Genomic DNA, 16567 nt, shown 5'->3' on the forward strand with positions numbered 1-16567 from the left:
TATCAATGCTGTGCAAGCTCACCATATGGAAGAAGCGGTCTGCAACTCCAGAGGCTCCAGGAGACTGCAGCCCCGCTTTAGTCACTCCACAAGCTGACTAATCTACCCAGGGCAAAAGCCTGAGGAATCAACAGTCCAGTGAAACAAAAGACTTTCCTTATTTTCTATATGTTTCCTTACTGTGATGCACTGTCACACCTTGCTTCTCACTATTATGATTCTTGCTCTACTCTTTGCTATAGGATGGGCTGAGGCCGCTCCGGCCAGCTAAAAATGTGATAAGAGGTTTCTGTTAACACTCACCTTCCTTTTGTGGATAGGATACTTCGTTGGTACCAACATGGCGAAACAAAGGCCATAAAAGACTAAAAAAGTTAGATCCCCACAAACTTATAGTAAAACAAAATACCCCAGTCCTACTATCAGGGTTTGGCTTCTCAAAATGTCAATTATTGAAAAAAAACTGTCTTGCTTAGTGTGAAAAAAGCTCATCGTCATCTCTGTTAAAAACTTAACATGCCTAGGCCAAACATTTTCTAACTCAACTGCCTGAAAAACCCAATGGTGGGGGACCCAGATCACCTTGAGCCAGATCCCCACTCCTTGTCTAACTTCTCTCATCTCTGAGAGGCCTGGGACAACATCAACGCAGCTATCAAGTGGTGGGCCCCAGGTGGACTATATACTAGATATGTGGAAGGACAGCCTATATAAACCTCTAAACCAAGATGATGCTCTTTGACCCTAAATAGAGGGGTCTGAGCATCAAAGGGGGGAATGTGGTAGGGTCCCCTCCCTAAGGAAAGAAAAAAATAAAATCCTCAAGGCAACCTTGCTCTTCGCTTACCTGACAACATCCCTCAGGACCTTGTAACATGAGACCACTTAATCAGACTGCATGTTTGTGTTTTACCATATATGGGAGACAAAGAAGTGAAAAATACATTAAAAAAACTACTCCACGTGGCGTTCAGGGCTCATTTCTTTGGGTTAGAACACAACTGAGTGGTGCTGGCAGGAATAAAGTTGCTTCCTAGAAAGAAAAGCCTCAGGGTCAGGACTCTGTGTGAGAATCCTGCTACAAAATAACCACAATGTGTTCTGTCCAAGCCATAGACTACTATATGATCATAGAGAAGGAAGTACTGACATGTACAACAACATGAGTGAACCCTGAACACATTATGCTAAGCACAAGGCAATCACAGAAGATCACATACTGTAGGATCCCATTTATATGAAATATCCAGAATACAAAAATTCATAGAGACAGAAAGTAGGTTAGTGGTTTGTCAGAGGCCAGGGGGAGGATGGGATGAGGGGTGACTGACTGCTAATGGATATGGGTTTCTTTTTGTGGTTGCACAACTGTAAATATGCTAAAAATCATTGAATTGTACACTTAAAAGGAGTGAATTTATGATATATAAATTGTATAAAGCTGCTTTAAAAAATTATAGCCCCCCAGCCCCATAACTTTTTTTTTTTTTAATGTTTATTTATTTTTGAGAGTGAGAGACACAAAGCATGAGCAGGGAAGGGGCAGACAGAGAGTGAGACACAGAATTTGAAGCAGGCTTCAGACTCTGAGCTGTCAGCACAGAGCCCGACGCGGGGCTTGACCCACGAACCATGAGATAATGGCCTGAACCAAAATCGGACGCTCAACCTACTGAGCCTCCCAGACACCCCTACCATAACTTTTAATCCATTACCCTGCTATATTTTTCCTTTGTTTCCACAGTGCTGTCAATATACCATATAATTTTTTTTTTTAAGTGGGAAAGGTCCCAGCCTCTGCCCTCCAGGAGAGGCAAATAATTAACTCTAACAGTGGTGAGGAGGCTTTACATATGTTTTCAATATAACCCCTTAAACCTGATTCCCTCATCTGTTAAATAACACTACAACGACTTCATTCACAGGGTTGTTGTAAGGACCAAACGCAAAAATATTCCTCTTGCACAACACCTGGTGATGAAAGATTGGTATCTGTGGCAGAGATGACTAGTTGCTTAGTGACATCCATTCTCCCTGGCTCCATCACTATCCACCCCAAATCTTGTTAAAGATGGCAATGGGCCCAACTGAAGACCTACACGTGGAGGTGGCCACATGATCCTGGTAGGGTCAATGACAGGAGATTGGAAATTCGTGGGTGTGGTTTCTGGGAAAGCCTCTCAATAGAGGTCAGATTTGGCTGACTCTCAGGACATCTGAGACCCATGAATGGCACCTCTTGCAGTTGTCAAGGCAGCAGACCAGCCATGGCCTTTCTTTGCCCTTGCCTTTCCCTATCTGGAAGGCCAGAGCTCCAAAAGGCATCTTTCCAGCCACAAGATGGGGGGTGAGGGCCACAGGGAGTCGGCAATGGGATTCAAAGTTCACAGTCCACCTTTAAGTTGTCTAGGCCCTAAGAAGGTCTAAGTGTGACAAAGTGATCATTGGGGACCTGCAGCATTTGCCTTCAACTGCCTACCTTCAAATTTCCCATTTCATGAAAGAGAAAATAAATATTTATTTAAGCCATAGTGTTTTAGGTTCCTGTTGCTCACAGCTGAATGTATTTCCTATACAAAATTAATGTCTAGGGCACTGAATTAGTATGCTTTAAAACTTAAGACGGGATCATGGCATCACGTTGTACATAGGTAACAACATTCCACAATCAATGAGTAATTCATATATCCTAAGGGAACCACAAGTTATAACCACAAGTTATATGTTTGTGATGAACTTCTGAATGCCTTGGACCACTCTGGGGCCATCTACATCGTGGCTCTACATCATGCTTCATGGTAAAAGTATGACTGGGAAAAAGTAAAGGCAAAGTTAAGTCTTCTAACAGTCCACTCTGGAAACATTTTAAGAGAACACTTGCTTTTCTGTTCCAAAAAGTTAATTTCTTTATTCTTACCTCTGCGGATTGATGAATCTGAGAACGGATGGCTTAAAGTATTGCTGAACTCTGGGGTGGTATCCTCTGAAATCTGTACCACATAGCTATCCATGGGCTCTCTAGTCTTTGCATGTGGTTCTCCATGATTTCTTTGCGGCTCAGATGAAGGTGAACTTGTGGAGGCGCTAGACTTGGTCTGGACGTTACTATCTACTGCTTTCCGAACCAGACGCTGATGATCTCCAGAACTAAAGTCTATTGGTTCACTGACCTCTAAGTCCATTTTCCTGAAGGACGAAAATCATTATTTAAGTCCTTGTGCTCATGAACCCACTACAACCTTAGCATCCTCATACTATTCAAGGAATTTTTTTTCTTAATTTTAACTGCCTTAGCTCAGTACTTACCAAGTCAGTACTTAACAAATATTTATTGGATGAATGATGAATACTTTTAAGATGAGGTCTATAGAGTAAAATAACTTGCATTCTATTATAAAATTAATGTTTATAAATTCATTCAGCAAAGACTTAATAATCTCCCTCTTATGTGCCAAGTGTGCAGCTGTCCTCGTCACCTCTGCCCTCAAAGTGCTTATATTTTGGAAGAGAAGATAACCAAACAATAATATAAAAGGCAAAATTTGACAATAAACTTCATATTAAAAAACACATATATAAAAGGCAAAATAAGCAGGGTCAGGAAGAATGGATGATATGAGAACCCCTAATGAAATCTGGAGGAATATGCAGGAAGTAGAAGAGGTTGTCAAAAGCTTCCAGAGAAAGTGAAGTTTAAGCCAAAGTTGGAAGATGAGTAGGAGTAAGAGGTGGGGAAAGGCAGGGGAATCAGCCTGGACCAGAACTGGAAGCAGCAGAGAGGTCAGGTTCCAGAGCAGAATGAGGTTAGACAGAGGACTAGTTAGGGCAGGTCAATGAGGGGCTGGCAAGCCAAATTCATCCTGAAGGTAATGACTGCGGTAGGCAGAATAAATGCCCCCACCCCCAAAGAGGTGCACATCCTAATCTCTGGAACTGGCAAATGCTACCTCCCATAGCAAAGAGAACATTGCAGATGTAAGTTAAGGATTCTGATGTAGGGATGTGATCCAGGATTATCTGGAGGACCCAGCTGAATCACAAGCATCCTTAGGATTATACCTATAAGAGGGAGGCTGGAGGATCAGAGTCACAGAAGGAGATGTGACCACAGGAGCAGAGGTCAGAGTAATAGAGTTGCTGTCTTGGAAGATGGAGGGAGGGGCCAAGAGCCAAGGAATGCAGGAGGTCTCTGGAAGTTGGAAAAGATAAGGAATACATTTATTCTCCCCTAGCATCTCCAGAAAGGAATGCTGACACTTTGGTTTTAGCCCAATGAGACTGATTTTGGACTTCTGATTTGCAGGACTGTAAGATGAAAATATGTATTGTTTTAAGGCATCATGTTTATAGTAATTTGTTACAGCAGCCATAGACAACTAATACAATGAGGAATTACTGCAGCTTCTCTAGCAGGGCACCATGGGGATCTGACTAGAAAGGTTGCACTAGGCACAGTGTGGAGAAAGAGCCAGAATAAGCAAAAACAGAAGCAAAGAGACCAGAAATCCAGATAAGAGATTACGGTGGCTCTGCCACAGTGCTTTAGAGCAGAACACAGTTCTTAGAAAACCAGAACTAAATGAACCAAAAGTGGCAAATAAAGGCCCCCCGCCATTAACCTCAGGAGGACATAAAGACTCAGACAAGCCCTTGCTGCTGGCCTTCTGCCCCACAAAGTCTGAGGAGATTGTTGAGAGGGCTAGGGATTGGGCAAACCATAGACCAACTGGGAATGGCATAAACAGAAGGTCTGAACAGAACACCACACTCTTGGAGAGACAGATTCTATTTTGTAAAGATGTCCTTCTCTTCAAATTAATCTCTAAATTTTACAAAATTCATTGGGATTTTTTTTTTTTTTTAGTACTTGAAAACGTTAACTCTAGAGTTCATCAGAAAGAGTAAATATATGAGAATAATCAAAAAAATTGAAAGAAGGATTATGGGGAGGTGGGGAGTAGCGATTTACCTTATCAAACACCAAAATATCATGAAGCTATAGAATTAAAAGTGTGGTGCTAGCTAAATGGATTGATGGAATGGAAGACATTTAAGAAATAGACCCATGTATATATGAGAATTTAAAATCTGATGAAGGTGGAGTTTGAAATTATTGTCCCATGGTGTTGGAACAATTAGCTATGCATGGAAAACAAAGTTAAGAACCATTTCACATCTTTTACAAAAATGTATTCCAGATGAATTAAAGATATTATAATATCTCATAAAATATAGAATATCTAATAGCCATAGATATTCTATAAGAAAATATCAAAAAAATCTTCATAGGCCTTTGGAACAATGATACCATAAAAGAAAGGCTTGCTAAATCTGGGGTACAAAAACACTTAAAATATCATTATAAAAAGATACCAATAAGTCTGAAATGCAAAATTGTGAAAATAAAGTTTGCAATGTTTACTGTGAAAAGAAGTTTCTAACAAGGAAAAGATGAGCAATTCAACAGAAAGATGAGAAAAGAATATAAATAGGAAATTCATAAAGGAAAGTTACATGGTCAATGAACTTAGGAGATAATCCCTCACAAATATCCAAAGAAGTGCAAGTAAAAACAACTGTGAACTGTCTTCAAGTAAAAACAATTGTGGTTTTTGTTTTTGGCATAAAAGACCGGTGAAAACTAAAAAGATAAATCTCAGAGTCGCAAGGGTATAGAAAAAATGGATAACCCAGGGCCACATTACGACTTGTGGGGGTCCTACGTGCATTTGCCTTTGAGGATCCCCCTCCACACAAAAAATATTAAAATATACATTTTATGACTGCACTAGTGTAAAAAAAGTACAATCCAGGCTGGATTAATTGTATACTATTTATTCATTTTTTTTCTGATTTTAAAAGAAATTAAAATTTTTTCATGACCCCTAAAAGACAGTGGGCCCTAGGCAACGTGCCTATTGTGCCCAGTGGCAAAGTCAGCCCTGAGATAACCTCAGGGAGTTGGCAGCTGTGTAAACCTTTTTCTTCTAATTTGGCAGCATCAGATTCAAAATGCCCAACAATTACATGTTCAGGAGGTTATCCCGTAAAAATATCTGAACAGGCAATGATACAGGTATAAGAGAGCTCATTACCTTATTCACTGTTACTGCCCCAAATTTTAAAACAGACTAAATATCAGCCATTAAGGAATGGTTAGGTTGATTTTGGCAAAGAAAAGGTAGATATACATGGATTCATGCCATAAGCTCACTACGATACACTTTTGAATTATATACACCACACACACACACAATTTCCAGAGACTGAAGACATATACTACAAACTGTTAGTATGTTTATCTCTAACAGCAGAGTTGGGGAATACACTCTGAGTTGTATGAATTTTTATAATGAGCATTTATTATTTATATAAAAAAAGATATTTACATTTTGAAGAGAAAAAGAAACACTTCTCTGTGTTGATAAAGTCTGGAGCTCCTCTGAGGAAAACGGTCCTCCCACAAGCGCTGAAAGCTGCTTCAATACCCGAGCTGGTTTCCTCCCAGGCAGTCCTGCAAATAAGAAGCTGGGGAGGCAGCAAGAGTTTCAAAGCACTTGAAAACAAAAACAAACTAACAAAGATCAAAGGCAGCTGAGCTCTTCTCCTGAAACTACAGTCAGCCCTGCCTTAATCTTAGAACAAGGCATTCACCTGGTCCTCAGAAAGCTTTCTTGTCTCCTAAACCAGAGGTCATCCAAAGGACAGGCAGACCCTGAGGCTGAGAAGGGAAGTTCTGAGTGACAGTTAGGGGAGTGGCAGTTGGAACCTGGGGTGGGACAGAGTCCCTGCTGCCTAGGAGTGGGGCTCTGAGTCAAGTCTATGCTTAGACTCACAGTGGTTAAAGGGTCATGGCTGATGTGCTGTGTCCTGAGTCTCAATGAGGCCCTACCCCTGAACCTCCAAAACCAACTACAGGTGAAGGAGAGTCCTAAAACCTTGGTCCAAGGCTTCCAGGCGCGGGGGTGGGAGCCATGGGACACACATACAACTGTATTAGGTTATGACACGGAAGGTGTGTCTGTGGGGGAATGTGGACATCAGGATGCCTCTCCTAAGGATGACAAAGAGAAAGGTCAGCAAGAGTATCTGCCTAGGCTCTCCTCTCCTGCACCATCTCTGTCTCGTCCACAATCTCTCTCCCTAGTTTGTCGTCAGTTGACAACTTGAGTTAACTACATTTTCCCAAGGTTACATGTCAGGGGGGAGTAGAACTAATGCCTTGACCAATCTGGTCAAAAGAAATGCTTCCCCCTCCTCCTCCTCTTCCTCTTTCTCCTCCTCCTCCCCTCCTTTCTTATTGGCCTCAGAATCAACATTAATAAATTGGGCACTTATCAGATGCAGAAGTCGTTTACAGTCTCACATGCACTCACTCACTGCTCACATTGACCCTGTGAAGTATATGCTCTTATTATCCTCCTTTGACAGGTAAGTAAGTGGGGACTCAGGTGCTCTGCACCTGAGATGTAAAGGACAAAGGTATGAGTGGTCAAGGAGTTCCACGCTGCCCGTATTCACTGGGATGAATAGCATTCTCTTTGAAACCAACCTGTGATATATTTCATGCATCTGCTCTCTCTTTTTTTTTTAATTTTAAGACTTTAAATTAATGAACCATGCAAATTAGACTGTCAACACTGAGAATTCCCTGGGGAATTAAGCTTTATTCCTTTCCCTTAGTGTTAACTTTAAGACCTTAGGAAGTATTTATTTCTCTCTTCAAAGCGCTCTCTCTCTCTCTCTCTCTCTCTCACACACACACACACACACACACACACACACACACCATGAACAGAATTTTCTCAAGCATCCCCATAGGTACAACTTGTCTCTGTGGGCAACAACTGAACCCTTCGCTTGGGTTCAGGCTGGGTGTCTCTCTCTGTCTTTGTTTCAGTCTCAGACCTCTCCTCTAGCAGCTCAGGGAGCCAAGCCTGGCCAATTGTGGCTCTTGCTCTTACTGAGGCACCCGTGAGGAAGCAGGGGATTGGGTCACAGCCTACATCGAGTTGCCTTCCTGAGTTCTTTTCTCCCACCCATTTCCCTCACCTCCTGACTTGTCTCTCCACCCCTGACGGCATCACCTTCTCTGCCTAGCAGCCCAGTTTGTCCCCACAGCACACCACTCTGTTACACTCTAGTACGTCTGCACAGGACTGACAGCTTTGCTGCTTGGGGGAGAAGCCCCACTTATTGACTTAGAACTACGAACCAAGTACAAGAACTGATCAAATCTTCACACGGCCCTAAGGTGGACAATACCATCCTTGCTTTACAGACAAGGACCTGGGCCACAGGAGGAGATCCGGCTGCCAGTCCTTGAACTAGACCCAATCCACTGCACACTATCTCCAGCTGGGAGAGGATTTTAAAGGCTGAAAAACTGCCTGTGTTTCCTTTTTTCCCATTTGATACTTTCTCTATTTTTAAAAGAAAAGGAACATGGGGTGCCTGGGTGGCTCAGTCGGTTAAGCGTCCGACTTCGGCTCAGATCATGATCTCGCAGTTTGTGGGTTTGAGCCCCACATTGGGCTCTGTGCTGACAGCTCAGAGTCTGGAGTCTGCTTCGAATTCTGTGTCTCCCTTTCTCTCTATCCTCCCTGCTCATGCTCTGTCTCACTCTCTGAAAAATAAACATTAAAAAAGTTTTTTAATAAAAAAAAATAAATAAAAGGAACACGCGATGTAGTGAAAAGAATTCAAACAATGCAAAATGAAACGTGAAAGTCTCCCTCACCAATTCTGTTACCATCAACTGACAAGTTTTCTTTCTAAACAACTAACACAAATACTCATCACACACATATAGCTTTCAAATGTATGCAAAATGATCATATTTTATACACTGTTTTATAAATTGCTTTCTTTCCTTTATCTTCATATAAGCACATAGAAGAGCCTCAAATAGTCATGTGTCACTCAGAATGAAATCCTAAGTCCTTACTTTGGCCAACATAATCTTGATGCAAAAATTTGACAAAGATATTACAAGAAAGGAAATTATAAGCCCATCTCATGAACATAGACACAAAATTTGAAAAATATTACTGAACCAAATCCAGCAATATGTGAAAAGGATGGTGTATCACAACCAAGTTGGATTCATTCCAGGAGTTGTAATGTTAGTTTAACATTCAGAAATCTACCCGTGTTATCCACACACATTGATAAAGAAGAAAAAACATTGTGATCATCTCATAGAGAAAACTATTTGATAAAACTGTATACATTTCTGATGAAAGTAGAACCAGAAGGCAACTTTCTTAACCCAACAAGAGGAATATACAAAATCTATGGTGTCTGAGGCCAATACCCTGGTTATTTCTGGATAAGGGGTAAGTAGGGGCTTTCATGGTGGTAATGTTCTATTTCTTGATTTGGTGGCCAGTTACTTTGTGATAAAAGGGAGGGAAATGTAGTTCTTCCTGATGATCTCAGAAGGAGATGACCAGGAGCTGTAGGAGCTGACAAAAACAGGAGATGGAGATATGGGCTGAGGAGGAATGGAGGAAACAGTGTTGGGTGTTTTCACACATGTGGATGTTGACCCAACCCAGGATGGTGTCCTATGGTGGAGAGGAAGCTGGTGATCCAGGGGTCAAGGTTCTCAGTGAAAGAGAGGGACTAATCTGCAGATGAACTGCAAAGAGAAGTACATTAGGAGACAGAGAGATGCATTAGGGGGCATGAAATTCACCACCTAGGTGCCCTTCACAGAATGCACTATTCTAAAATGAGGAGACAATAGTCCTTACCTATTTTTCTCAACCATTTTTACACTTGGTCTTAATCCCCATAACGGTCCTGGAAAGTAGTTACTATTTTGTTTTACTATTGGGGAAACCTAGACTCAGAGCAAGAATGCCTGAGCCACAGCCTGCTTTGAAGGTCTTTCCAGATGTGGTGCCAGAGCAGAGGCTATGTGCCTGCAGCGGGTCCAAATCATGGTCCTCCGTTAATCATCAGTTAACAATAAAATAGGGATAATAACTCCTTTCAAGGTTGTCATAAGCACTAAATGAGATTTTGTGATATCATAGCCTTTCAGTATAGTTTTCTTCTTTTTCTCCTTGGGAGATGCCACCAACATACTCATTGAGATCTCTCCAAGTATATCAAGCCTAGAAAACCCAGGGTCTTGAAGACAGGTATGCAACCACTACACTATGAAGTGAGGCTGAAAAGCAGAGACCCCTTTGCCTGGTGAAGCCTGTTTGACTGGCAATATTAACAGAAGGGGGCTGGCTTGTCATAATGCCCTCGTACTAGGTCAGCTGTTCGCCAGTGTGGCCCAGGGAGGCCCCAAGACCCTTTCTGAAGGTCCTCCTGGTCAAAAGTGTTTCCAACAAGGCCAAGCCAGTTATTTGCCTTTCCACTCTCATGCTTTCAGTGGAGTGCTCAAGATCAGAGGCTACAGAGCGTGTGACGACATCAACACCCAACAGCTAATGAACACATGCTTGACATCGTAGGCTTTAAAATGTATTTCAGAAAATGTGGGTGGAGAAGATGGAGGCATAGGAGGACGCTGGGCTCACCACGCGTCCTGCTGATCACTTAGATTCCACCTACACCTGCCTAAATAACCCAGAAAACCTCCAGAAGACTAGCAGAATGGAGTGTCTGGAGCCAAGTGCAGACGAGAGGCCCACGCAAGAGGGTAGGAAGGGCGGCGAGACGGTGCACGCTACACGGACTGGCGGGAGGGAGCCGGGGTAGAGGGGCAGCCTGCCGGCCAAGCAGAGCCCCCGAGTCTGGCTTGCAAAAGCGGAGGGGCCGGATGGAGTGTGTTCCGACAGCAACCGCGACTTAGCATCTGGGAAGTCATAAGTTAACAGCTCTGCTAGGAAAGCGGGAAGGCTGGAGGACAAAGGGAGGGAGAGTTGCTGAGCCCCGGGACGACAGAGCTCAGTTTGGCGGGGAACAAAGGCGCTCGCCAGCGCCATCTCCCCCCGCCCATCCCCCAGCCAAAATCCCAAAGGGAACCAGTTCCTGCCAGGGAACTTGCTTGCTCCGTGCAAACACCCAACACTGTGCTTCTGCGGAGCCACCCTCCGGCAGCGGGTCTGACTCCCTCCTGCTGCCACAGGGCCCCTCCTGAAGTGGATCACCTAAGGGGAAGCGAACTAAGCCTACTCCTCCTGCCCCCGTACACCTTGCCTACCCACCCCAGCTAATACATCAGATCCTCAGCACCACAAGCCTGGCAGTGTGCAAGTATCCCAGATGGGCCACGCCACCACACAGTGAATCCTGCCCCTAGGAGAGGGGAAGAGAAGGCACACACCGGTCTGACTGTGGCCCCAGTGGTGGGCTGGGGGCAGACATCAGGTCTGACTGCAGCCCCGCCCACCAACTCCAGTTATACAACACAGCACAGGGGAAGTGCCCTGCAGGTCTGCACCACTCCAGGGACTATCCAAAATGACCAAACGGAAGAATTCCTCTCAAAAGAATCTCCAGGAAATAACAACAGCTAATGAACTGATCAAAAAGGATTTAAATAATATAACAGAAAGTGAATTTAGAATAATAGTCATAAAATTAATCGCTGGGCTTGAAAACAGTATAGAGGACAGCAGAGAATCTCTTGCTACAGAGATCAAGGGACTAAGGAACATCCAGGAGGAGCTGAAAAACGCTTTAAACGAGACGCAAAATAAAATGGAAACGACAATGGCTCGGATTGAAGAGGCAGATGAGAGAATAGGTGAACTAGAAGATAAAATTATGGAAAAAATGGAAGCTGAGAAAAAGAGAGATAAAAAAATCCAGGAGTATGAGGGGAAAATTAGAGAATTAAGTGATACACTAAAAAGAAATAATATACGCATAATTGGTATCCCAGAGGAGGAAGAGAGAGGGAAAGGTGCTGAAGGGGTACTTGAAGAAATAATAGCTGAGAACTTCCGTGAACTGGGGAAGGAAAAAGGCATTGAAATCCAAGAGGCACAGAGAACTCCCTTCAGACATAACTTGAATCGATCTTCTGCACGACATATCATAGTGAAACTGGCAAAATACAAGGATAAAGAGAAAATTCTGAAAGCAGCAAGGGATAAACGTGCCCTCACATATAAAGGGAGACCTATAAGATTCGTGACTGATCTCTCTTTTGAAACTTGGCAGGCCAGAAAGGATTGGCAGGAGATCTTCAATGTGTTGAACAGAAAAAAATATGCAGCCGAGAATCCTTTATCCAGCAAGTCTGTCATTTAGAATAGACGGAGAGATAAAGGTCTTCCCAAACAAACACAAACTGAAGGAATTCGTCACCACTAAACCAGCCCTACAAGAGATCCTAAGGGGGATCCTGTGAGACAAAGTACCAGAGACATCTCTACAAGCATAAAACATACAGACATCACAATGACTCTAAACCCGTATCTTTCTATAATAACACTGAATGTAAATGGATTAAATGCGCCAACCAAAAGACATAGGGTATCAGAATGGATAAAAAAACAAGACCCATCTATTTGCTGTCTACAAGAGACTCATTTTAGACCTGAGGACACCTTCAGATTGAGAGTGAGGGGATGGAGAACTATTTATCATGTCACTGGAAGCCAAAAGAAAGCTGGAGTAGCCACACTTATATCAGACAAACTAGACTTTAAATTAAAGGCTGTAACAAGAGATGAAGAAGGGCATTATATAATAATTACAGGGTCTATCCATCAGGAAGAGCTAACAATTATAAATGTCTATGCGCCGAATACGGGAGCCCCCAAATATATAAAACAATTACTCACAAACATAAACAACCTTATTGATAAGGATGTGGTAATTGCAGGGGACATTAACACTCCACTTACAGAAATGGATAGATCATCTAGACACACGGTCAATAAAGAAACAAGGGCCCTGAATGATACATTGGATCAGATGGACTTGACAGATATATTTAGAACTCTGCATCCCAAAACCACAGAATATACTTTCTTCTCAAGTGCACATGGAACATTCTCCAAGATAGATCACATACTGGGTCACAAAACAGCCCTTCATAAGTATATAAGAATTGAAATCATACCATACATACTTTCAGACCACAATGCTATGAAACTTGAAATCAACCATAGGAAAAAGTCTGGAAAACCTCCAAAAGCATGGAGGTTAAGGAACACCCTACTAAAGAATGAGTGGGTCAACAGGCAATTAGAGAAGAAATTAAAAAATATATGGAAACAAACGAAAATGAAAATACAACAACCCAAACGCTTTGGGATGCAGTGAAGGCAGTCCTGAGAGGAAAATATATTGCAATCCAGGCCTATCTCAAGAAACAAGAAAAATCCCAAATACAAACTCTAACAGCACACCTAAAGGAAATAGAAGCAGAACAGCAAAGACAGCCTAACTCCAGCAGAAGAAGAGAAATAATAAAGATCAGAGCAGAAGTAAACAATATAGAATCTAAAAAAAACTGTAGAGCAGATCAACGAAACCAAGAGTTGGTTTTTTGAAAAAATAAACAAAATTGACAAACCTCTAGCCAGGCTTCTCAAAAAGAAAAGGGAGATGACCCAAATAGATAAAATCATGAATGAAAATGGAATCATTACAACCAATCCCTCAGAGATACAAACAATTATCAGGGAATACTATGAGAAATTATATGCCAACAAATTGGACAACCTGGAAGAAATGGACAAATTCCTAAACACCCACACGCTTCCAAAACTCAATCAGGAGGAAATAGAAAGCTTGAACAGGGGGCGTCTGGGTGGCTCAGTCGGTTGAGCGGCCGACTTCAGCTCAGGTCGGGATCTCGCGGTCAGTGAGTTCGAGCCTCGCGTCGGGCTCTGGGCTGATGGCTCGGAGCCTGGAGCCTGCTTCCGATTCTGTGTCTCCCTCTCTCTCTGCCCCTCCCCCGTTCATGCTCTGTCTCTCTTTGTCTCAAAAATAAATAAACGTTAAAAAAAAAATTAAAAAAAAAAAAAAAAGCTTGAACAGACCCATCACCAGAGAAGAAATTGAATCGGTTATCAAAAATCTCCCAACAAATAAGAGTCCAGGACCAGATGGCTTCCCAGGGGAGTTCTACCAGACGTTTAAAGCAGAGATAATACCTATCCTTCTCAGCTATTCCAAGAAATAGAAAGGGAAGGAAAACTTCAAGACTCATTCTATGAAGCCAGTATTACTTTGATTCCTAAACCAGACAGAGACCCAGTAAAAAAAGAGAACTACAGGCCAATATCCCTGATGAATATGGATGCAAAAATTCTCAACAAGATACTAGCAAATCGAATTCAACAACATATAAAAAGAATTATTCACCATGATCAAGTGGGGTTCATTCCTGGGATGCAGGGCTGGTTCAACATTTGCAAATCAATCAACGTGATACATCACATTAATAAAAGAAAAGATAAGAACTATATGATCCTGTCAATCGATGCAGAAAAGGCCTTTGACAAGATTCAGCACCTTTCTTAATAAAAACCCTTGAGAAAGTCGGGATAGAAGGAACATACTTAAACATCATAAAAGCCATACATGAAAAGCCCACAGCTAACATCATCCTCAACGGGGAAAAACTGAGAGCTTTTTCCCTGAGATCAGGAACACGACAGGGATGCCCACTCTCACCGCTGTTGTTTAACATAGTGTTGGAAGTTCTAGCATCAGCAAGCAGACAACAAAAGGAAATCAAAGGCATCAAAATTGGCAAAGATGAAGTCAAGCTTTCACTTTTTGCAGATGACATGATACTATACATGGAAAATCCAATAGACTCCACCAAAAGTCTGCTAGAACTGATACATGAATTCAGCAAAGTTGCAGGATACAAAATCAATGTACAGAAGTCAGTTGCATTCTTATACACTAACAATGAAGCAACAGAAAGACAAATAAAGAAACTGATCCCATTCACAACTGCACCAAGAAGCATAAAATACCTAGGAATAAAGCTAACCAAAGATGTAACAGATCTGTATGCTGAAAACTATAGAAGCTTATGAAGGTAATTGAAGAAGATATAAAGAAATGGAAAAACATTCCGTGCTCATGGATTGGAAGAATAAATATTGTCAAAATGTCAATACTACCCAAAGCTATCTACACACTCAATGCAATCCCAATCAAAATTGCACCAGCATTTTTCTCGAAACTGGAACAAGCAATCCTAAAATTCATATGGAACCACAAAAGGCCCCAAATAGCCAAAGTAATTCTGAAGAAGAAGACCAAAGAGGGAGGCATCACGATCCCAGACTTTAGCCTCTACTACAAAGCTGTCATCAAGACAGCATGGTATTGGCACAAAAACTGACACACAGACCAATGGAATAGAATAGAAACCCCAGAACTAGACCCACAAACGTATGGCCAACTCATCTTTGACAAAGCAGGAAAGAACATCCAATGGAAAAAAGACAGTCTCTTCAACAAATGGTGCTGGGAGAACTGGACAGCAACATGCAGAAGGTTGAAACTAGACCACTTTCTCACACCATTCACAAAAATAAACTCAAAATGGATAAAGGACCTGAATGTGAGACAGGAAACCATCAAAACCCTAGAGGAGAAAGCAGGAAAAGACCTCTCTGACCTCAGCCGTAGCAATCTCTTACTTGACACAACCCCAAAGGCAAGGGAATTAAAAGCAAAAGTGAATTACTGGGACCTTATGATGATAAAAAGCTTCTGCACAGCAAAGGAAACAACCAACAAAACTAAAAGGCAACCAACGGAATGGGAAAAGATATTTGCAAATGACATATTGGACAAAGGGCTAGTATCTAAAATCGATAAAGAGCTCACCAAACTCCACACCCGAAAAACAAATAACCCAGTGAAGAAATGGGCAGAAAACATGAATAGACACTTCTCTAAAGAAGACATCCGGATGGCCAACAGGCACATAAAAAGATGCTCAATGTTGCTCCTTATCAGGGAAATACAAATCAAAACCACACTCAGATATCACCTCACGCCAGTCAGAGTGGCCAAAATGAACAAATCAGGAGACTATAGATGCTGGAGAGGATGTGGAGAAACGGGAACCCTCTTGCACTGTTGGTGGGAATGCAAATTGGTGCAGCCACTCTGGAAAACAGTGTGGAGGTTCCTCAGAAAATCAAAAATAGACCTACCCTATGACCCAGCAATAGCACTGCTAGGAATTAACCCAAAGGATACAGGAGTACTGATGCATAGGGGCACTTGTACCCCAATGTTTATAGCAGCACTCTCAACAATAGCCAAATTATGGAAAGAGCCTAAATGTCCATCAACGGATGAATGGATAAAGAAATTGTGGTTTATATACACAATGGAGTAGTACATGGCAATGAGAAAGAATGAAATATGGCCTTTTGTAGCAACGTGGATGGAACTGGAGAGTGTGATGCTAAGTGAAATAAGCCATACAGAGAAAGACAGATACCATATGTTTTCACTCTTATGTGGATCCTGAGAAACTTAACAGAAACCCATGGGGGAGGGGAAGAAAAAAAAAAAAAAAAGAGGTTAGAGTGGGAGAGAGCCAAAGCATAAGAGACTCTTAAAAACTGAGAACAAACTGAGGGTTGATGGGGGGTGGGAGGGAGAG

At 42.1% G+C, this 16567-nt stretch overlaps 1 protein-coding gene across 4 annotated transcripts in view; it reads right to left on the bottom strand.

Moving 5' to 3' along the window:
• Positions 1-6765, bottom strand: part of LOC102952128 (protein lifeguard 1) — a 31132-nt gene extending 24367 nt beyond the window's left edge. For 3 of the 4 annotated variants that reach the window (XM_042966343.1, XM_042966339.1, XM_007076712.3), the window contains exons 1-3: positions 6655-6764; positions 6390-6528; positions 2918-3186 (exon numbers count right to left, since the gene is read on the bottom strand). In XM_042966343.1, coding sequence (XP_042822277.1) covers positions 2918-3186; positions 6390-6391 — 271 coding nt within the window. In that variant the 5' untranslated portion in view covers positions 6392-6528; positions 6655-6764. Of the gene's footprint in view, positions 1-2917; positions 3187-6389; positions 6529-6654 lie in introns of all 4 variants that reach the window. The other variant, XM_042966332.1, reaches the window with a different exon arrangement.
• Between the last annotated feature and the right edge of the window lie 9802 nt (positions 6766-16567).

This window comes from Panthera tigris, chromosome A2 (genome assembly GCF_018350195.1).
Source record: "Panthera tigris isolate Pti1 chromosome A2, P.tigris_Pti1_mat1.1, whole genome shotgun sequence".
Classification (NCBI taxonomy): domain Eukaryota; kingdom Metazoa; phylum Chordata; class Mammalia; order Carnivora; family Felidae; genus Panthera; species Panthera tigris.